The 21,863-nt window shown below is 45.6% G+C and overlaps 5 protein-coding genes across 6 annotated transcripts; 4 read left to right on the top strand and 1 right to left on the bottom strand.

The window, feature by feature from the left end:
* The first annotated feature begins 383 nt into the window (after window positions 1-383).
* Window positions 384-12,579, top strand: LOC105703604 (T-cell leukemia homeobox protein 3). Its single transcript, XM_012432100.1, has 3 exons — window positions 384-1,077; window positions 11,116-11,344; window positions 12,140-12,579. Exons 1-3 carry the CDS (start codon window positions 384-386, stop codon window positions 12,375-12,377), a joined length of 1,161 nt encoding a protein of 386 aa, XP_012287523.1. The 3' UTR covers window positions 12,378-12,579.
* Window positions 12,580-15,537: 2,958 nt separating this feature from the next.
* On the top strand, window positions 15,538-16,363 carry LOC105703773 (probable small nuclear ribonucleoprotein G). The gene is made up of 4 exons (XM_012432420.1): window positions 15,538-15,668; window positions 15,907-15,929; window positions 16,026-16,150; window positions 16,239-16,363. The coding sequence occupies exons 1-4, from the start codon at window positions 15,637-15,639 to the stop codon at window positions 16,287-16,289; spliced, it is 231 nt and encodes a 76-aa protein (XP_012287843.1). The 5' UTR covers window positions 15,538-15,636; the 3' UTR covers window positions 16,290-16,363.
* Window positions 16,364-16,485: 122 nt separating this feature from the next.
* On the top strand, window positions 16,486-17,527 carry LOC105703772 (H/ACA ribonucleoprotein complex subunit 2-like protein). Its single transcript, XM_012432419.1, has 3 exons — window positions 16,486-16,874; window positions 16,990-17,062; window positions 17,162-17,527. The coding sequence occupies exons 1-3, from the start codon at window positions 16,769-16,771 to the stop codon at window positions 17,391-17,393; spliced, it is 411 nt and encodes a 136-aa protein (XP_012287842.1). The 5' UTR covers window positions 16,486-16,768; the 3' UTR covers window positions 17,394-17,527.
* A 12-nt stretch (window positions 17,528-17,539) lies between these two features.
* On the bottom strand, window positions 17,540-18,843 carry LOC105703771 (oxygen-dependent coproporphyrinogen-III oxidase). Its single transcript, XM_012432418.2, has one exon. It carries the CDS (start codon window positions 18,786-18,788, stop codon window positions 17,616-17,618), a length of 1,173 nt encoding a protein of 390 aa, XP_012287841.1. The 5' UTR covers window positions 18,789-18,843; the 3' UTR covers window positions 17,540-17,615.
* Window positions 18,844-19,087: 244 nt separating this feature from the next.
* Window positions 19,088-21,583, top strand: LOC105703614 (general transcription factor IIH subunit 3). Of its 2 annotated transcripts, XM_012432114.1 has the most exons (7): window positions 19,088-19,235; window positions 19,378-19,874; window positions 19,951-20,073; window positions 20,169-20,304; window positions 20,379-20,415; window positions 20,642-20,744; window positions 20,848-21,583. In XM_012432114.1, the coding sequence occupies exons 1-6, from the start codon at window positions 19,190-19,192 to the stop codon at window positions 20,712-20,714; spliced, it is 912 nt and encodes a 303-aa protein (XP_012287537.1). In that variant the 5' UTR covers window positions 19,088-19,189; the 3' UTR covers window positions 20,715-20,744; window positions 20,848-21,583. The 2 variants fall into 2 exon arrangements, with proteins under 2 accessions (XP_012287537.1, XP_012287536.1); XM_012432113.1 differs by having other exon boundaries at window positions 20,642-21,583.
* Window positions 21,584-21,863: the final 280 nt, after the last annotated feature.

Genomic DNA, 21,863 nt, shown 5'->3' with positions numbered 1-21,863 from the left:
AACCAGAAGCGGGGCGCCGGTTCATCCTTTGGCCGTAACGACCGCTTCGGCGTTTCGTTAACGATAAGACTCCGGAGGAGGCTCTTTTCGACGCCCGCCGTTGCGATCTTCGGGAAATGTGAAAGTCTCGCAAACGAGCCAGCGCTCGTACAAACGAAGCATCCGACGTGGCGAAACCGTGACTTGGAGGGAACTACCCCCAAGGCCAAAACCAAAACTACAAAGACAACTCCGAGGGGAGAAAGAAGTCGGGGGCGATCGAAAGGAACGGCGCATCTCGGGAAAAGCGGTTCCGCGGGAGACCCAACGGACGTCGTCGACGTCGAGCATGTCCTCGGTCGTTTCGGGGAGGAACGGCTGAAAGAGACTCTCGACGACCCATCATGTCGGAGCGCGGCGACAGCGACGCGGACGCCGCGGAGGAGATCAACGTGGTCACCTCGAGCTCCCGCAGCTGCAGTCCGCGGAATCGCGTCAACGTCCAGAGAAGCGCCGAGGCCCGGTCCGAGTACTCCGAGTCGCCGCCCAGCGGCCCCGGAGGAAAGGTCCCGAAGAGCGAGTCGGCGGGCGGACATCCCTTCAGCATAAGCCGTCTTCTGGGCGAGAGCAGGAGCCACGGATTGAAGGACCTGTCCCCGGACGACGACCCGGACCCCGAGAGGCCCGGCAAGCTGCCCTGGACCTGGGCCAAGGGCAGCCCGGGCTCCGTCCCCGAGGACGGTCGGCGATCCTGGGGTCCCGAGACCGAGGGCAAGGACAGGGACGACGAGGAGACGCGGACCGGCCAGGCCGACCTGTTCGCCCCCTTCAGGCTCTTCCACGGTGCCGGACTCATCTACACCGGGAGCGGCGTCATCAGGGTGCCCGCCCATCGGCCGCCCGGCGCGTCCAGCAGCACCCTCACCTCGGGCACCGTCCCCGGACAGGCCACCCTGGTCCCGCCCTGGAGCCTGCAGGCTCTCCAGCACCACAGCCAGCAGCAGGCCGCCGTCTCCGGCCTCCACAGGGCCGGCTTCCTCGCCAATCTGGCGGTCCATCCCCTTCAGTCGCATCCGCACATGAAGGACCGACTCGCAGGTAGGTCCGGCGAGATTCGTCTTGCTCGCTTATTTTCGACACTCGATCGTTGGTTATTTCGATGCCACGGTAAATTGCAGGAAAATTACGTTGTCTCGGCAATGTTGCTCCCGGCATCTAAGTTAAAGAAAATTGTAACGCAACGTTACATCTAATTCGGGTAGAAAGACCTATTCGAACCTTGCGCCACCCTTTGACGCGGTGATATGGCTGCCCCCGTCCCGTGTTCCCGTGTTGGGTCCAAGCCTCTCCATTCCTATGTCCATAATTTTGAACCATCGCCGGGAGGAAATCGCGACAGGGAAAAGTCGTTCCGCGTGGAAAGTCGACGGCCGATTTTTACGGCGCTTTTTGGCCGCGGCGTTGGGATGGGGGAAACGGTGTCGAGCTTAGACGCGATCTCGTTTTCACCGCCCATATTTGTTGCGGGCGCCGGTCCGCCCGGAATTAGTAAAACGATTTTCATCGTGTGGGAAACGCTGGAAATGGATGGAATTAATTTTAAACGAAAGGCGGCTCGAGATTGTGGTAACTGCATTTTAGATGGCTGGCCGTGCGAGCTGCGTTGGCGCAACGTCGGGTGCCGGATTGCCGGTGAATTGGATTCGCGAATTCCTCGCTCACCTGTTTTTTTTTGCGCGCGCTTGCGGTAGGTTTTTTCGTGATTCTTGCAATATGCTTAATTTTCGGGATCGTATCGAAATTATCCATCTCGAGAAATGAACCTGTCGGTCAAGGATTTAAAAAATACCGAGCAATTTGCAAAATGACGTTTGTCGTTGAAGCGCGAGTCCGCGTGCTCCATTGGCGAGGAAAGCAGAATTTTCGGGAAATTCTTCCATCTCGGGTAATTGCCGTTGGTAATTCAGGGCGCCGTTGCGAGCCCTTTTCGTAATGTAATTGGCACGCCTTTTGCGAAATCCAAATCGCAATAAACAAAGCACGGGGCTTTCAATTATTCCGCACAATTTCGTACGAGCCCAAGTAATCAGGCTTTAGGGCGTGTTTACTGTTATATGATACGTGATATGTGTGTATTTGATTACCGGGGTTCACGTGGAGTACCATTACGACGGGGCGTCGATTATCCGCACGTTGATCGATCGAAATACCGATTATCCGAGTGCCGATCATTTCAGATGCCGATTACGTGAAACCGCGGCCACGAAGTACGCGACAAAAGAAATTGAACTCACTTTTCCTCCGAATCGATCTTCGCGATTATCGCAAACTTGGCACGTAATTATCGAAATTCGAAATAAAAATTTTATTTGGTTCTTCCAACGTTCCAAAATTAAAAGATAAAGAAATAATAATACGGGAGTCGCGGATCGGAAAGAAGTTTCGAAAATACGGATTTGTTCGCCGGATTACAGTTAAGATCGAAGTACATTAAAGGGTATGTCGTTACACGCGTGTCGGCACTAAATATAAACGTAAAAGACTACATCGAAGCTCTTCGTGTAGCAATTAATGCCTCGTTATTATGTTCACGCGACGCTGATTTTATGTAACAGATAATAAGGGAGAGTGGATATAATCGCCGCGATGTTTATATAATATACTAGAAGTATCCGTAAAAAGTGCGACAATGCTTTCTCCTCCTGCCCCGGTCTTTGGTGAGATGACGTTAACAAAAACATCCGTCTTCGACAGATCCGAACGTAAAATTACGGCGCAGGATCGTAATTTTTTAAGTATAGATAGCGTTCAATGACGATATTTTCATCTTACCGTTTCTGAGATCGTAAACTTTGTTCTGCAATCGAGAAAGAGGGTGCACGTTGTCGAAAAAGGAAAAAAAACTTAATAATGCCGACGGGATGGTTTGACATAATTTTGCTGAGTGGACAAAGTCGGATGTAGATGAGATAGGAAATATCGGCACGGTTCTCCATAACAATTTGTTGTAATCTCAGGTTGCGAATGCGCCTTGATTCATTCCGCGATCCCATCTGCATTTATTTTCGCATTCAGTGTCTCATTATCCGATACGGAAAGGAAACGAGTTGTGCTATCGCAGTCAATGTCTTATTACGCGTGCAGACATAAACGCACGGATGGGGACAAATTGTTGCTTGCAGGCGCGAACGTACGAAGGTGAAATTGGCGCTTTCCATTCGTGGTAGCAGATTATTTAAAACAATTCCGAGAGAAAAATAAATAAAAGTGGAATAGTGCGCGCGAAAGCAACCACCATGATTGGCAGTTTGTAAATATTTCCATTTATCCTGGTAATACGTAAGTAATGGATTCGCGGGTAGAAAATTTTGTGGGACCAATAAGTATCTAAACGTGGAATGAGCATTCTATTTGAACGTACACGAAGAACAATGTCAGGAATTCTAAAGAGAATGTTCCCGCGGACGAAAATGGTCGACGCGGTCAGCCATTTTGAGGAGTGGAAGACGGACGGGTGCAGATATTGAAATTCATATTTCCAATTATTTGGGACACAGAATCAATAAGGGAATAACGATCGCGAGACATAAATAACAGTGGGATAATTTTCAAAGTTACTCAACCTTGTTTGACATATTTTTCCATATTTCGGACTAGGATTATTTGTGCGGAAATTTTTTTAACCGTGCTCGGTAACAGCCGATCCAGTGACTCGGGATGTTTCACCTTTCGGCAGAATTATGGCGTCCCTAGACCGAGAAAATTTGGTCCAGTGGAAGATCTGGTACCGGCGGGTCCGTACGTGTTACAAAAATCATCCCGGGACCCTGCAGCTATCCATTATTTCGGAACAGTGAAATCCCGATCACGCGAGCGTTTTTCTTACATCGGGATTGGGATAATGAGCTCACGATTAACCGCATATGTTCAAATACGGATTTTTTCTGGCCTGACGCAATTACCGGGGATGGCGTGCCCATAGCTGCGTGCGGGGGAATTATCCGTATATCGTGTACATATTTATTTGTAACGATGACAGTTATGAAGAACGATGCCCCGTTGAACGAGTCGAACGGGAACGGATTTGGCCGTCAGGAAGTCATGTAAAACCGGATATATCGCGGATATAGTTTCTGTCGGCACCGCTGCCTATCCGTGCGCGTTTCAGTTCTCTTAATTTACTACCAGATTACGCAAATTTATTGCCCCTATCCGCCGTCCACGTTATAGAGTTTTTCATGTCACGGAGTGTCCGCCATTTTGAATGTTCATTTGTCCAGCGCGACGCCTGGCAAATTTTCCTTGATGTCGTTTCTGGTCGATGATACAAACTTTGGAAATATTTTTATTTCTATCGTCGACACATGGGGTTTCGACGACGTGATATTTCCGCCATTAGACCCCTCGGTATCCGACGCCATAAAAGTACCAGTTACGATACATCACGGCTTACATTGTGGCTTCAAAATTAAGGTAGTTTATGTAATTTTGGTGGAGGAAAACAGTTTTCTCTTTGCAAAAGCAACGGAACGTATTGCATGCGCGCCTTGATTATGCCCCACAGACGGACACGCAACCGTGTGATAATAGCATTAAACTATAAAAATCTGAAACGCTGATTTTTTGCTTCAACCGCGATGCAACAATTTGACCCCGCTGCATCCAACGTTATTCCTTGCTTGCTGTACGGAAGGAAATTCATTGCGCCCCGTAATTAATCTTGAAAAAATTAAACTCAGTCGTTATAAAATTGTAGTGTTCTTTTCTAACAGGGCATATCTCGTGTTTCTAAAAATTAGCTTTAACGGCCAAACGTTAAAATCGGACCGAGAAACCGAATATTCCGCCGAAGCAGTGCTCTCCAACTCGGTGGAATCGCGAACCTTCGGTAAACGCCCTCATTTCCGAAACCTTGTGCCAAATACTTGTAAAAATGAAATTCGAAGACCGAAAACCGGCGGCGCACGCACGGCGGCTCAAAATGGCGGTAACGCCAATCCTGGACGAGAGAGGCGAAATCGCCATGCCGAACATCGGTGTTCCCGGATAATTCGCCATTTCTCCCGACGTTTCCCATGCTTTCGCCGACGCAGCGAAGGCTGCGCGGCCGAGGGCGGACGCGCGCCGAAGACAAAATGGCGGCCGGCGCAACCACCCGCGCGGAACTGTAAAAAATCTTATTATTTATTACCACGGGTCCCCGTTTGACTGGCAGCACGGTTAGCGGAGTTTGTCGGATCGAGGCTGGAAATTGTGCGGGGCTTCTTAGAAAATGTACCGCTGAATGGCCGACGGCCCGTGCGGTGCAATCGTAATGGCCGCCCGACGCATCGTTCGCTCGTTGAAGGATAAGTGCCGAATGCGGGAGATACCTCTCGCAAAATATGCTAATTTTAGGTGTTGCTCGTGCACGCATGCGACGTGTACGTGTTACTTCGATGTGGATTCCTCCTTTAACGAAACCGCCCCGGGTTCGGCCAGACGGAGTCGAGGGGGAACGTTGCGAGCGTTTACCACAATGTGAAACATTGTATGCTTTGGCTGCTGCGATTTATGCACGAGAGGTAAACGCGCCGCGGTATCGCGGATTCTTTTGAATAATTTATGAAATGCCGCGATTTTAACCGTCGATTTTTAACATCTCGCCGTTCGAGGTAGGAAAAGGGGTATTCGCGCCCCGATGAGATTTTAGAAAATTATTCTACGTAAAAAAATATATATATTTAAATAATCAGCCGTTCATCGGGTCTCGTTGCACGTTGCCGCCGTCTTCTCGGGGTGGGAATTTAGGTTCACGCAACTTTCTCCTCGATTTTTCTTTCAAGCTGCACCCTTAGCTAGAAAGGGCCGAAGAAAGAGGCCATTTCCAGGTCGCGGGGAAATGTATGCGTGCAAGCCGGGTACCTGAAATTAACAGTTTTTTTTTTTTACTCGGGCATCCTTACCGAGACTTCGAACTGGACTTAACGAGCATACACAATGGCCGGCTCGTTCTCCGGAAATTCCGCGAACTTTTTCTCCCTCGAACAAATTAAAAGACGTTGTTTACCGAGGAAAACGCGTTGCACCGCGTCGCATGCGAACACGCATCGCCGCGGAGTCCGCGCATCGTGCTCACGTACCGTTATCAAGAGGGAATCGTAAACAGCGATTTCGCCAGGTTTTTTTTTTCCAAATTCTGTCGATTCCGACGAAAAAATGAAGGTTCGGTCGCGAGGTAAGATTCGTCGCTCCGGCATCCGCCGGTGGCACCGGGTCCTCTCCGGAGAGATCAATGCCCGCTATCGGCCATGGAAGGTAAATGGGATGCAGGCGGCGAGGCTCTCGTTAGGCCACCAACCTCCGAGTCCTCGTCGAAGAATAGGTCTTTTCACCCTCCGAATGTCCTGCGCTTTTCCTCGCCTTAAGCGGCAACGCGTTTTAGTCGCTTATCCCTACGGGACGCGAGGCTCGGATTTATGCCTTACGAAATTCGGTCCCGACATCGACCATCGTTTTTCGGAAAATTTCTAACGAGGCGCATCCCTCGAACGACGTGCCGCAATTGCCGCAATTGCCGTAATGTGTGAGCACCCGGCAGGTGCGGCAAGGACTGGGGAAGTTAACAACAAAACTTGCCGTTTCCGTGAAACGGTTTGAGGGAGAATAGTCACCGTTTTGTTGGTAATTAGCGATTGCCGAGCACGCGACGCGCATACGCGACGGCGTAACACGCCGGGGAAAGACTCGCTACAGGAATCGCCCGGGGCAATGGTCAATCGATAAGGCGACGGAGAACGTCCGCTCGTGGGTATCGGCAACGTGGTTGCACTTTTAAAATCGAATTTCGGGATGAAACGTCCACGTTCTCTCGACCTCGCCTCGCCCTCGATACAAAACGGAGTCGCCATCTTCCGGTGGCGTCGCGCGCCGCGGTCCAGCGTTATCGATGTTCACAAATTCTTGGGAAATTATTCGGAAGTCGCGGAAATCCCGCGGGATATCGCGAGTCAAGAGCGTCGGACGTCGTTACGGGGGAAGGTTCGCGATGGATCCGAAACATTTCATGCCGCTCGGGATCGAAGCGACGCAAGAAAGGCGTTCGGCGCGCAAGGCCCCCGAGGCGCGTGGCGGGGACCGGCGGGGGCCAGCGGGGGCCAGCGGGGGCCGACGGGGCCCGGCGAGGCTCGACGGGGCTCGAGGCAACCGGGCCCGAGGGGCCGCATATAACAGCACGAGCGAGAGGCGAGGAAAGGGGGGTAATAGAGGCGAACTCCCATCGTGCCCCGGTCGAATGCGAAAGGGCTCGCGATGGCGTGATCTTGAGAACCACGGACGAGGAGGGGATAGCCAACTCAATCTGCCCCGCTCCACTCTCGAAACGCCGGAGTTCCACTTCCTTCCCTCTCGACTTCGCGAGGATGACAAAACCTTGCACTTTGTCGTCACCCGGCGTGCCTTTTAAAGCGTCGTTGAGGGTCTACGATATCTAGGCGGGTTGGAACGACCGGAAGAATTTTCTGGACGCGGAGGAACCCGAGATGGAGTCGTGGAACTTTGAGGTTAGGCGGCACCGCCGAGGCGAGCCTCGTTGGCTATTCCCGTCGAGCCATTACTCGGCACTCTCGGGTGAACTCGCGCGAAAAGTGGGTACTCCGTCAATTCCGGACTCTTGCGATATTCTCCGGACGAGATGTATGGAATTAAGCGAGAAGCTAGACAACGTCGCCGATCCTCCAGCTCGGTTTGGTGGAACGGTCACGAAGAGGCTTCCAGGTCCCGACGCGAAAGGGCCACGATGGCGTGATGCTCCGGTCCGCTTTCTCCTCTTCCGTTTATTTTTTACGCGAGACCCGGGATTAATGTCCGATTTTTATCGTCCGCCATTTTGTCGAGCAGGCGAGGTGTCCCGAAATAAAGGGAGATCCGGCGAGGAAAACGAAGGTGGAACTCGTTGGCGCTTTTCATAATCCGCGTGAACGTTATATGGCACTCTCGGTAAAACTACCTGGCAAAGCGTTCCGTTAATCTCAGCTTCTTCCCGCGTTTCGAAAATACTTTGCACTTACCTAAATTCGATCCAACGATTATGCTACCGATCGCGTTCAGAGTTTTTCGGATTTTTTGTAAAACTAACGATATGGCGGAAGAAACCGGTTAAGGATGCCCGGTCGAACGATTCTTCGAGATTTCGCGTGTACACGGCCAGTTCTTTGATCGAGCACTTTGTCTTGTTTTTAATTGCCTCGAAAGATCCATCAGAAAAAAATCTGAATTTAATTCCTTCGGACCACCCTAACGAACGCGCTCCCTCGGCGCGGTAACGAATTCAATTTTCCTCGCCTGTACCCGAATGTAAGAAGAAAGTATCGCTATCTCGCGTTGAATCTTTACAAGACGGGATCGCGCCGTTCGTCCCCTATGACTTCACCCCCCCTGTTTAATTAATCATCCTTCATGTGTTTCGCGTACAATGCTGGGGTAGTTTTAGGGCTGAGCGGTCGCCTTCCGGAGCGTTTCAAGACCTTAATTCTTTTTATTGTACCTGCTACGTGATTGCGCGTTGCTGCGGAGAATTCGTGAGTGGCATTTTTATCGCTCCTTTGGATATTAATTTTTATACTCCCCCGTATAACGTCGGAGTAAACGTCGCGTCCCGTGCCGGGTCGGTCGCGGTCTGAGATATCGTAATTGGACGTATTACCTGGACAAATTATGAATTCTATTCCACGACGAGAGCGATAATAACGAGGGATCCGGATTCTAGGATGGCGAGGCTATTGTATTTGGCCGTTCGGTATGCCAAGAAGACGTATAATGCTTCGGTAAACCGAGGAATAATTCCTTGGCCGTCCGACGCAAGAGAACGGATCCACTTTGCGGTAAAGACCGTATTTCCATACCCGTGCGGCTCAATATAGCCCTTATCCCAAAGTGGACTGGCACCGTTGTATCGCGGTCACCAATTGGATTTACCTGCAACCTCCGAATGACGTTTCGTGCAGTTTTTTCGAGACGTGGAAGAAGGACCGCGCTTATTAATTCGAGTCGTACGGAGTGAATGGGCCTAAGCGAGCCGTAGAGGGACACAAATAAGTAAAAGAGCCAAAGTTGGAATGGAATCCATGTGCCCAATGCCTCAGGCCACAGATAACCGAGTACCGGGAACAGAGAAAAAAGGCATTGCGTGACCAAAACCTGAAGCAGAACTGCTGCAACTAACACCATACTTCGGATGAAATTCTTTAACCGTCCGGTCCCTGCATTCACTTAGGCCGAAATTTTACCGACGCTTTTCGCGATTACGGGAAATTATTTTCCGCGAATCTGGAAGGACAACGTTTATTAGTCGAACGCAACGTGAAAACGATCCTTAATACCCTTTCATCGAGACCTGCAAATTTTGCGCCAATGCGAATAAGATACGTTCCATTTAAGCGAGATTCGATTTATCTTTGACGAATTACCGACGATTACTCCAAGTCCTTCCTCCGCGGATTTTTATTCGCCGGGATTTACGAGAGTTGGCACGAAATCCCTTTTTCGAAAAATGTCGGGCCGCGGATTTCATTACATTTTCCAGGGGGCATCACCTGGCGTTCGTCCGCGCCTCCGGGTACCGCGTCAATTCGCTCCATATTTCGGGCAAGTACGACACATGGACGTTCTTTCATAATTGTAATTACTATGGGGTGGTACCGGGAGGTTGGTCATGTAATCGCCTGCAGCAAAGTTAAACCGAAGTCGCGTTAATTATGTACATCTCCATTCTCCCGGTACAGCAGCTAATTCTCTAACCAGTGGGGCGATGATAGACGAGCCTATTCGACCTTACGACTGCCAACCTCGAGCAATGAAACCCCTAACTTAACGCTAACTCAATCAGTTAACTCCCACCAAGAGCTACCCTACACTAATCTACCTCTGGATTAATTACTACGTAATACCGAGTTGAATAATTATTGCAACCCGGGTAGCGCGATCGCTGGCTCTTATTAAAAAAAAAGGCCCTTTGTTTCGAGTAATCCGGAATACCGGATAAAATTAGAACCGGATAAATAATTTCATCCGGAACGTCGCCATGTTTGGAAATCACGTTCCTATAAGTAGTTATCGCGTGATTTGCCAACGGATTGATTTTTCATACTTCTGGCATGACTCGCATATAATCTCCTCGGTAGATAATTGCAAATGGAATTATCGATCTCCAGGTAACATGGACCGACGATAAGGCATCGGCTGAAATTAACCTGCCGGTGAAACGTACTTCCTTACGACTGCCAACCTGGAGAAACGAAACCCCTAACTTAACGTTAACTCGATCAGCTAACTCCCACCTCGAGAGCTACCCTACACCGATCCACCCCCCGGATTAATTACTGCGTAATACCGACTCGAATAATTATTCTTGCCCGTTATTATAATATTATTGCATTAATTATGAATACGCGGTAAACGTAATTCGGCGGGCGGGCGGGCTTTCGCTTCCAAGAGATGGATTTTCTTCTCCGTTACGTTTCGACGTCGAGTCGAATTTATTTTGATTACCGGAAATATTCGCGAACCGTCGTAATTTTCCTTTATCGAATAAACGATGCGCCAAGTCCCGAGTACTTATCGCGAGGTAGGACGCAAACGCGTCCGTAGTGGCGTACCTTTTTCTCCCGACGTGACAGAGATGCGATGCATCATCCCCGCGGTGCAATATTTTCCCGAGAACGACCCTATTGCGGGTTTTATTAGGCCGCCTCGTAGATGTAAATGTCCCGGAACTGTGGCCGACAAAATGGCCGCTACATCGCGCTCCTACCTCGACGCCGCAATTGTTTCTCCGAGTATTGATCGGTGCATCACCTCTCGCACTTATCGAAAGTGCGCCACGAGCTTTATGTAACACGTGCTCCGTTGACAGCCCTTCCTGTCATCCCTATCAACCCATCGTTCCGATCGGGTATAACCTCCGAACTCTTAAAACCAACCGATAATCTGATAACAAATTACCGTGCACGTTGAGTACTCTCTGCCGACGTCTTCTTCGTCGCCTGCCATTCTTTTTTCTTTTTTAATCTCGAGAGTAAAAATCTCCGTAAAGATATTTTCGACGATTCCCTCGCGCGATTGGGCGAGGTTAAACGTGCGCTTTTAATCGCGTTCCAGTGGCCGGAGGATTTCCGAGACGAATCGGCCATCCTTATCAAAACAGGACACCGCCGAAACGCAAGAAGCCAAGGACGAGCTTCACGAGACTGCAAACCGCGGAGCTGGAAAAGCGGTTTCAGAAGCAGAAATATTTGGCCTCGACCGAAAGAGCGGCTTTGGCGACGTCTCTCAAGATGACCGACGCCCAGGTCAAAACCTGGTTCCAGAACAGGCGGACGAAGTGGAGGTGAGTAGCGCTCGTTTACCTCGTTTACCTCGTTTCGGGTCGTTTGCCGAAAGAGACGAGATAACGCCGCGATATGCAGCTACTAATCCAGTTTGACTAATCGCCTGGCGTCTTCGCTATATACCGGGATGCATTTCATTCGGCTGGACCGATCGCCTAGAGTCCTCCCCGCTATACTCTCCGTCTGCGGTTCGCTCGGGCAATATTGCAAATTTATTACGAACTATCGGGCGAATCGCGAAAGACACCGTTCCGGGAAGTCCGACATCGGGAAGAATGTCGAGTGATTTTTTGATTCGCCGAGTGCACCTGGGCATCGGTTCGATATCGGTAAGCGTCTAGTTGCGGGTGGTGGCAAGGTCGATACCTCGAGTTGAGTACACTCGGTACGATATCCAGCCCCTGATGAAACGATGATTTTAGTCAGAGACGTGGCGCTCGCCCGTTAATAATTCAGCCGGCTAATAGCTTAGCCTTGCCTCGTCAATAATTTAGGCCCCGCCTAACCTTGTGTCGCACACGCTCTTTAAGTCCTCCGCTTCTTAGCTTTTAAACTGTCAAACCTTCGAATTTGCACCATAAGTGATTTCGACTTCCCTGCGTTTTCGGCTCGGCCCTTAATAATTCAGGGAATGACGTCTATAACTGCGATCGTACCTACCGAGTCGACAGAAAATCGCGGGGGTGGTGTTACAGTCCCGGAATCGATTGTAACACCTAATCCCAACAGGAAAGGGAATTTAAGGCGGACCCGACGGAACCTCGGGAATTCTCCTCCTTCTTTTCTATTTCCAGGAGACAAACGGCCGAGGAAAGAGAGGCCGAGAGGCAAGCCGCGAATCGGCTGATTCTCTCTATGCAGGCCGAGGCACTTGGAAAAATTGGGTATCCGGCATCGATGACGACGCACGCGTCGGGTTCGTCGGTTTCCAACGTGGAGGGCCAACAAGTAGCGACCCCATTGGTCCACGCGAGTGGCCAGTGGGCCTCACCCTATGGCCCTCACCAACCGCTCACGGAGCCTATCTGCTGAACTTTACAAGTAACGAGTATTAAGCGACGCCAAGCGTCCCAGTGGTACCGAGACTTTGGTAATGACGAGGGTGCAAATTCCTTCGCGGATTACTCTTCCACCGGGTTTGGAAAATTATAGAGATTTTCGGAGCAGCTTTCGAGAAATATCCGCTCGACTTTCTTTTGGAATCATGGAGAAAGAAATCTCGAGAGCGCTTCTCTCAGGGTCGGCGCGAAGGATACCCGTGGATAATATTATCGATTTATTAACTTTCGTATAAACGATCGGACTACCGCATCTCGTTGCCCGGGACGAGAGTCGAGACGAACTCCGGTATCTCGCGGCGACCTTAAAATGTCGAGATTAAGCAACACTGCGTACTTAAGTGTTCCCGCGAGGTGTTTATTATTAATAATTAAAAATAGTAGCTCCAGATGCGAAGGGCAGATGTACAGAGGGTTAACCAAGGAGTAAGCTGCGAAGGCTGCGGATCATCGCCGAGACGGATGTTGAGCCTGAGTGTCGTTTTGTAGAATAGTAGTGTAAATACCTTAGCAAAGTAGTATTATATGTTTTTTCCCTTCCTCTCTCTCCCTGTGCAAGAGTCCGAGTCGGGTTAACAATTTGTTTGCAGGAACATTTCTCGCGTTAACGACGTCGAGGGAAGGACGTCGACTTCACTTTCCTTTTTTTTTACTTGCTATTTTTTTTATGCCAAATTAAAGGCCCTCGCATCGAATCGGGATATGCAGTTTATGATTGAAAATACAAATGGAACTGGGAACGTACTCCTCCGGTGAGACGTTTTCTTATGTACAGATAACGCATATACTGCCCTGCATTAAATATAACGCTTGTCCATGAATTTTTGAGAAATTATACAAATTCCTCTATTTTCTTGCAAGGCCGGAATCGTGCTTACAGTACTTACGCTTAATTTTCCGATACCCCGAATTGTTATATATATTGGATGAATATCCCATATCTACGTGTTTCATGATTGTTTATTTGATATGACATTCCGATCTCTCGTCGTTTCGCGCTGCAATTATGTAATTTAAATTTTTGCAGGTGATACCGTCGGTAAAAATACTTTTTTTTTCAGTGGCTCAGACAAAATTCAACATTTTCGTTTTTTTCAGCTTCTATGGTTTTCGAATCGACAATTTAGATTTTCACGAATTCAAGGTACGAATGTTGTGTATATTGTTACTTTGGCTTCCGTTGCTTTTTTTTAAGTACTTGGTGCGTAAGTAGATTTAACTGTTAAGTCGGAAACAGTTAAATTTTTTTTATCTTATAATAAAGCGTTACAGAAACCGTCGCCGTCAAGACTGCAGCAGCTCCTGCTCTATCATTATTAATAATAATTAGTTAATAAATATATCCGCTGTTGCAATTACATAGATCACCCCTGCATTACGATCCACCGATTTGCCGTTGTACGATCCGATAATTTTTTTCCGAAATTCTTTACAGTGTAAGAAGTAGTCGCATGTCCACCTCTTTCGGTCCCGTGGTCACCATTATTTTGTAACTTCTGCAATAATAATCTAAGTATCGAGTACTTACATCATCGGTGCATCGATATCGCCGAATTTATCGCCGAGATAGCAACTTCTACCCCTAGTTAGAAACAAAATTGGGTAAGAATTGTTTAATCCACGTAAGTGAAATAAATCTGGCGTAAATATGGTGCTACTTCTACAAAAACAAATATCCCCTCATTTTTTTAGCTTTGAAAAGTCTCGGTTTTCAGAAGCAGAAAAATATTGTTCTGTGATCATTGATTTACAGTCGTGAGAATACGAACTTTGAATTAAATCAATGATTTTCCAGGTAAGAACGTGAAGAGATTCAGACTCAACGATTTTACTGAGCTCTAGCGAGATACAAGAATAATGTGTAATGTAAAAAATCGTGTAAATATAATAATCTACCGTGTTACAACTCGATGAGGATCTCTTCGTTATTCCTACTATCTGTAGTGAAAACGACTGTAGAGAAAAAAGATTTTCAAAAAGTTCTGAAGGTGGTGGTTCGTGTACGTATAGATCATTTCGAGCATTTCTTGCCGCTAAAAGGTTTCCTTTTGCAGAGCTCCTTAATTACCCCAGATTTCTTTATTCAGGGGTTCTTATCGTTACGTAGCGACCAGAACGCGTTTTATCGGTCCGTGTAGTATTTTAATGTGCAGCTCGACAACGTGTAGTATCGACACTTTCCCATCGGAGTGGACGGCAGTGAACGGCGACCAGTCGGACCCTCTTCGATAATACACAAGCTAGCCTACAAAATTCATCTGTCGGCGAGGGGAACTCGAGGAAAGGGAGGAGCAATCTCGCAGAATTTGCCCTCTCCGTCTCTCGCTTTGCCACTCCCTGCAATTTAGCGAGACAGAGAGAAAAGACACGTTCCGACGAGATTGCTTCGCCCCACTCCCTCTTCTTCCTTGACCGCGAACTTGTCGAAATTCGCCAAATGGATTTTCTAAGTAATTCACTCTCTAAAGATTTTCCTGCCCTCGCAAATTAATCTTTAACATGCAGTAATAAATTATTAGGTACGTACTTTAATACTCAATTCGTGCATGCGGTAACGATAAAATATGTACCGAGTGGACGGGGTTTGGTTTTCATCGAACCCTCGTTCGACTCTATTTGCAGGACTCCAAAGAATTCTAAGAGACAACGAAGTGCAATGCTACAGCGTGATTGGCGCAAGAGGCAGCCATTTTGCCGCATCGCACCAATCCGAGCTCGGAGTTTCTCTCCGGGTTATTCCAAGTCATAATCGATGGAAATAGCACTGGAGGAGCCAACGAGAGGGTATACAATTCCTTTGGAGCCTGACCCTTTTTAAATCTTCAACATAATGGCGAATGTCCCTAAGATTTATTTTCTATGCGTGGACAAATGGACTATTTACTCTTATTGGCTGATTCCGCCGGAGTTTCCAAATTACGACTATTCTATTGAAGGAGATTAGAACCAATCACAGTGGACGCCATATTCTCTATGAGCAACTCATCTCCGAGTTGGGAGCAAAGATGAAGAAGATTCTCTAGGAGGTATCAGCTGACAAGTGCACGAGTCGTCCGCATTTTCCGCCGAGGGCAGCACAGAACGCGATCGCGCGTCCCAGGCCGTGAGTTATCTCCAGTTATCTCCGAACTGTCCCCAACTTATCTCTGTAAGAATACGTTAGCCGGATTTAATTTCGGATTTGCCAGTAGTGTATATTGTTTGTCGACTTTTACAAATACAGAACTTTTAAAATGAGCAAAGCACATCCGCCAGAACTTAAAAAGTGAGTATCTAAAGTTATGAGCAATACTTTTAAAGTTTCAGAAAGTAGAGGTTATATTGTCAACGGCGTCACGTCTTTTACCCGCCTTGGGTTCGATAACGCAATCTTCCATTAACTTAAAAGAATGAATAAAAGGAATGCTTTTCTCGTTATACTTGAGTGATATTATAATAGAAGAAAATGATGAATCATTGTATGTCCACGGTGAAAGAATAATACATTTATATATATTTTCCAGGTATATGGACAAGAAGCTGTCATGTAAGTACCGTTTAATATTTACGAAATTGTGTACATTTGTTAATAAATTAACTTTTATTTTTATTAATTTATAATTGGAATTGTACTTGAATTTAGTGAAACTTAATGGTGGAAGACATGTAATAGGGATCCTACGAGGGTTTGATCCATTTATGAACATGGTAATAGATGAAACAGTTGAAGAATGCAAGAATGGAGTGAAACAGAACATTGGAATGGTGGTACGCTATTCAAGGATCAGTAGCATATATATTTTTTTGAGATGCATAGAGTTGGTAATAACAATCGTACATTTTTATCAATTTTTAGGTAATCCGAGGGAACAGTGTCATCATGCTTGAAGCGCTAGATAGAATATAATCTTTTACCATGATCCTACTAACGTAACTTTAATTTAAGGTGTCAATAAAATCATTTTTTATAATTTAGGTGAATGAGACTTGCTGTTGACTTGATTTTCATTTTTGGAGTAAGGCTGTTTATATTCTACCTTTGTAAATTAGCATTGTGACGTGCTGGCGTAGTCATATTTATAATTTGTAAATGTTTATTTAATTTTTTTTCTTCGGTTGAATGAGAAATCGCATGTTTATTTTTACCGTGTTTTCTGGTGGAAAAGTAACATTCAGGAACGAAGTCCTGTGATCGGTAGGTAACGCCTGTTCCTGTTTTGCTGTCTGAAAGCGGTTCTCTGGTAAAGTAGATCCACAATTAGCACGGAGATGCTCCCTGTTGAATGGTCTACAGGTTCACGCGTTACCTACCGGTTCGAGAATTATTCCCGCCTGCAGAAGTAATTCGTTTACCGCGTTGTTTTCTCGAATCGAGTTTAATTTAAAATGGAAGAGGTACCTGTCGACGAAAAACCTCTATTTCTCAGTCCAATAGCAAAGCCTATGGCGCCGAAGAAGTTGACCAAGAAAATATATAAATGTATAAAGAAAGGCAAGTGCACGTGTTCTGTTTCATTAATTGAGGTTAGGTTATTTGAAAAGGTTCTCGAGCGTAATAATTGTTTTATTTTTTACCACTTATAATAGTGTAATTTTACGATTTTTAGCATCAAAACAAAAATCATATCTCCGGAATGGACTTAAGGATGTACAAAAGCACTTACGAAAAGGGGAGACGGGGTAATTGTTATTTAATTTGTTATTGTGTATTCTTTTATTACCACAAAGTGATATCTACTGCATGGATGTTAATCTGTTAACGTGTTGGGGAATTTATAGGCTGGTAATATTTGCTGCGGATGTATTTCCGGTAGAAGTGATGTGCCATTTACCTGTTATATGTGAGGACAAGGATATCCCATATTGTTACACACCATCTAGGCAAGAAATTGGGGCTGCTATGGGAGTCAAACGGGGCAGTCTCATAGTGCTTATTAAAAAGCATGAAGATTACGAAGAATTGTATAATGAAGTGAAGGAAGCTATAAGGACGCTTGCGGTGCAGTTATAAATTTATGATTCTTAGTTTTATTGAAAATGAATTTAACATTTAACCGAATGACCTTTTTCATCACATATTTTGCAATGTCATTCCTGTTTATATCATTACAATAACATACATTGCAAGTATACTTATACTTTTAAGAGAATTTTTTATTTGAAATATTTTACACTGTGGTTATCTTAAACTTTATTTGCTCAGTCTCCCACCACCTTATATATCTATATACACTTATGAAGATTCAATTTTAAGCCAATTTTTTGGTTCTTTAAGTACCTTTATTAGTTCTGCTTCTTTAGAATCCTTAGCAGGTTCGTGCATATATTGCCACATGGCATTCAATGGCAAGGACATAAGAATACTTTCATAACGGGCACCTGGAGTGTACAGTCCAAACTTGGTTCCTCTATCGTATATCAAATTAAATTCTACATATCTTCCTCTACGCAGTAATTGCCACTGTCGTTCGTTGTACCCATAGCCATCATCTTTATGATTGACGACTAATGGTATGTAGGAAGGTATAACAGCTTTGGCACAGGACTTTACAAACTGGAATGCTCTGTTTTGACTTGGTGTATCCAAATCATCAAAAAAAATTCCTCCAATGCCTCGTCTTTCATTTCTATGTGGAATATAGAAGTAGTCATCGCACCATTTTTTAAATTTTGGATAATACGTAGGATCGTGGTCATCACAAGCTGATTTCAAGGTTCGATGGAAGTGCTCTGCATCTCTTTCATTCAAGTAATAAGGGGTTAAGTCGGTTCCACCGCCAAACCACCATTGTATCGAACCATCCTTGTTTTGAACCTCAAAGTATCGGTAATTGAAATGTATCGTCGGTACCATTGGGTTTCTGGGGTGTATTACAGCGCTTATACCAGCTGCAAAGAACGGTAGTGACGTGGATTGGTCTAATTTTTTACCTCGAGCCCTCATTTGTTCGACAGCATTTGACGGTAGAGATCCTGTTACAACGGATATGTTAACGCCAGCTTTTTCAAATACCGTTCCATTCTGTAGAACACAAGTTATGCCTCCTCCACCTTCTTTCCTTGTCCATCGATCGACTATAAAGCGATCTTCATCTTCTAATGCTTCCAATTCTTTGCAAAAATCTGCCTGAATTTTTAAGATCAATAGTTCCATTTTAGTTTTCATATCTTCCTGATTGTTTTGCAATATGCTTATGTCTGTGATAGGTTTCGACATAAATTTGTTAACATCTATATCTGTAGATGCCGCTTGAACTTGTACATGGGATACATTATGAGCAATTACACCAGCAGTCAATAAACCAGCACCAAAACATTGTAAACTCAAAATTCTGTTCTGCCATTCCCGACGATGACACATGGAAAAAAATGTATACCAGTTCCTAAAAAGCAGTCTACGTGCCATGTTGTCCTTCCTAGCTGTAACAGGTTATGATTACTCGATTAAATTTTATGTTGAGTTCCACTGTATCGACGTAACGATACAATATGAAATACTCATTGTCGAAAAAATTTGCAGTCTCAGTATTAAGAGGGTTTATCATTCGAGTTCTTATCAGAGTAGCAACAGGTACTCATCGGTAATTATCTACCGAGTTTTCGCATTTTTGTTTGATAGTTCAGAAAAGTGTATGAAGATTGCGATAGCAGCGCCGGTACAGGTCAGCTATAATGACTAACCATTCTAGGTTAAGTTTAGTCAGTAGGGGCGGTAGAATTGGCTGTGGCAGTTTTGAACGGTTTCGAGTAGTTTTGAGTTTGTTTGCCGGTTTCAAGACATTTGAGACAAAATATAAATTATTCGAAATGCTGAAAGGACTAATATCGGATACAAGTTCGACCATAACTGTTGGTAAGTTTCCTTATACAAACGATGTTAAAATATAGGGTTTGAAAATACGTGGAATAATGGTGAAGTAAAAGATAACCTTACAAATAGAATTCTTTGTGTATGTGTGGAGTAATTTATATGTAATTTCTTGTTTGTTATGTAGAAATAGAGAAAAGTCTGTTGGTAGTTGTACTCGATGTCAACCCTATGCAAAGAATCGTTAAACAAGAAACTAAAGTGTTAACGCAGTGCCTGGACTCTATAATAGTATTCGCTAATGCACATCTGATGCAGAAGTCAAATAATGAACTTGCCATAATGACATGCGATGCTTATGGGTCTAAGTTTTTGTACCCTGACGATAGACTAACCGAGGTTCGACAAGTCGATGGTCAATATGAAAAATTTACCCTGGTTGAACGCACTGTGAGACAGCGACTTCAACAGGCAATTAATGAAATGCCTACCGATAAGCCACAATATGTGGAGAGTTTAATCTCTGGGGCACTCGCTATTGGACTATGTTACATCTCAAGAATGGAACAGGAAAAGGGCCCGGGTGAAAAGTTAAATTCAAGGATACTGGTAGTGACTGCCAGTAACGACTCGGCATCGCAATACATGAACTATATGAATATATTTTTCACTGCTCAAAAGATGGTTCGTTCTTTTTAAATCAATGAACTTAATGAATAAGATTACAGTACGTATGAAATGTATCGTTTCATGCATGCAGGGTATTATACTGGATGTGTGCAGTCTCGATCACGAGTTAACGTTGTTGGAACAAGGTTGTGACATAACGGGTGGAAATTATTTGAAAATTCCACAGGTTGCTGGTTTATTACAATATTTATTGGTAATGCTTGAATTTGGTTAATATATCCACTTTTCATAATTAATACTCCAAGCTTTGTAGTTAAGGTAATTATTGGTTGGATTTATTTCTTTCAGTGGGTGTTTCTACCAGATCCTAACATACGATCGAAGCTCGTTCTGCCACCACCGGTTAAAGTCGACTACAGGGCTGCTTGTTTTTGTCATCAGGAGTTGATCGACATTGGCTACGTGTGCTCCGTGTGCCTCTCTGGTAAAAATAATTAATTACACTCTAATTAAAAATATCTAATCATTTCATACACTTATCGTAAATTTTGTTTACAGTTTTTTGCAAGTTCAGCCCAATTTGCACAACTTGCCAGTGAGTATCGATCATCCGATCAGCTGTAAATTAGGCCGTAGATCTAACGAGTGAAGTGGTTCATTTTTTACATTTAGTTTCACGTTTGATCAATAGTCGCATTAAGAATTAATTACGGTTCTGGATTAACGAAATTCTAGCTCTAGCAAATCAAGGCTGGCGCTCGTTAGTTCTACCTTCGGTTAAGTATCGATTATTTATTAATTACGAGGAATTTCCTTTGTAGCACGGTATTCAAGACCCCGGGACCGATACCGATGAAGAAGAAGAAGAAGAAGAACATGGATCTGGTGCACTGAAGCTGAAGTGACGATAAAAATATTCATAAGGTTGTACATTTTATTATACGGAGTGAGGCTAATTCATAGGAGGAATGTAAATAGATCGCTATTCCAAAACGTTGCAAAACGGAGACAACATCGTATCTCGTAGATATCGCTGCACCCAAAGCGAGGGTCGCAGGACGGAGGCACAGGTTGCGAGTAATTAATTAACGCGGAGCCGGCTAATAAAAGGAGTTGGCCCGGGTTGCCGCGGGACTTTAGCGGGGAATAACGAAGGCTCTTTTCCGACTGGCCCTCGTCGTCGTCTGCAGCACCCTCGACCCTTGGCGATATCGGGATTTAAATGCCCGGAAATGGGATTCCGCTCGACCTCCTTGCATCCCCGCTTGGACGGAAACCCCTCGGAGCCACTTAAGACTCTCGGCATTCGCGAATGAGCCGGTTAATTAGCCGACTGCTCGAATCATTTATATATTTCCCCTCTTGGGGGACCGAGAGAAGACTCTTCCTCGAGGATGACGGTGACCCGCCACATCTCGTTATTCCGAGGAGGCGCTCTTCGCTGACGTCACCGCATCCCAGGATACGACTTGCTAAAAGAAGAGTTCACTGGGTTGACGGTGTCGAAAGTCCGCAGGAGAATAGATTAAGGCGGTAACGACGTCAGGAACGACTATAGTGGGACTTGGAAAAGACCTCTCTCGAGAAGAAGAAGGAGATCGGTTCGAACTCAGCCATTTTGCCTTGCGAGAGCGACGTCTCGGAAGAAACGAAAGGAGCTGACGACAAGACTGGACAATTTGTTAATATTCTTTTAAAGAAGCTCAAAAATGTATGTACTTGCGGTACCTAAGGTATAATAAACTGTAAAATAATTAATGTAATAAAGCAACTTATTGAACAATAACAATGAGTACGTTTAATTAGACGAGTATGTCTAGCAAACCCTCTAATCGCCTATTCCTGATCCTTGAAAATCTAAGGCACGAAACTCGGTGCCATCTCCTCGGTTGTCCTATGATCCTGTTAGAAATCGGAAATTTCAACCTCTAAAATTTTTGCCCGGGAAAATTCCGAGCTACCTCCTCGGTAGTTCTATGTTCCTGTTACAAATCGCCCGAGGTGGAATAGGATCATAGGACAACCGAGGAGGTGGCACGAAAA

This window comes from Orussus abietinus, unplaced genomic scaffold (genome assembly GCF_000612105.2).
Source record: "Orussus abietinus isolate OABI.00-Male unplaced genomic scaffold, Oabi_2.0 scaffold26, whole genome shotgun sequence".
Lineage (NCBI taxonomy): Eukaryota > Metazoa > Arthropoda > Insecta > Hymenoptera > Orussidae > Orussus > Orussus abietinus.
The sequence above is the reverse complement of the archived record's forward strand: the minus strand, read 5'-3'. Positions and strand labels throughout refer to the sequence as shown.

Bases quoted from the DNA above. Each gene is read 5' to 3' on its own strand.
- LOC105703773 (XM_012432420.1), top strand. From the start codon at position 15,637: ATGAGCAAAGCACATCCGCCAGAACTTAAAAA. The intron at 15,930-16,025 runs GTAAGTACCGTT...ACTTGAATTTAG, and splicing joins TATGGACAAGAAGCTGTCAT to TGAAACTTAATGGTGGAAGA. The intron at 16,151-16,238 runs GTACGCTATTCA...ATCAATTTTTAG, and splicing joins AACAGAACATTGGAATGGTG to GTAATCCGAGGGAACAGTGT.
- LOC105703614 (XM_012432114.1), top strand. From the start codon at position 19,190: ATGCTGAAAGGACTAATATCGGATACAAGTTCGACCATAACTGTTG. The intron at 19,875-19,950 runs GTTCGTTCTTTT...TCATGCATGCAG, and splicing joins TTTTCACTGCTCAAAAGATG to GGTATTATACTGGATGTGTG. The intron at 20,305-20,378 runs GTAAAAATAATT...TTTTGTTTACAG, and splicing joins GTGCTCCGTGTGCCTCTCTG to TTTTTTGCAAGTTCAGCCCA.
- LOC105703772 (XM_012432419.1), top strand. From the start codon at position 16,769: ATGGAAGAGGTACCTGTCGACGAAAAACCTCTATTTCTCAGTCCAATA. The intron at 16,875-16,989 runs GCAAGTGCACGT...TACGATTTTTAG, and splicing joins ATATAAATGTATAAAGAAAG to CATCAAAACAAAAATCATAT. The intron at 17,063-17,161 runs GTAATTGTTATT...GGGAATTTATAG, and splicing joins TTACGAAAAGGGGAGACGGG to GCTGGTAATATTTGCTGCGG.
- LOC105703604 (XM_012432100.1), top strand. From the start codon at position 384: ATGTCGGAGCGCGGCGACAGCGACGCGGACGCCGCGGAGGAGATCAAC. The intron at 1,078-11,115 runs GTAGGTCCGGCG...ATCGCGTTCCAG, and splicing joins CATGAAGGACCGACTCGCAG to TGGCCGGAGGATTTCCGAGA. The intron at 11,345-12,139 runs GTGAGTAGCGCT...TTCTATTTCCAG, and splicing joins AACAGGCGGACGAAGTGGAG to GAGACAAACGGCCGAGGAAA.
- LOC105703771 (XM_012432418.2), bottom strand. From the start codon at position 18,788: ATGGCACGTAGACTGCTTTTTAGGAACTGGTATACATTTTTTTCCATG.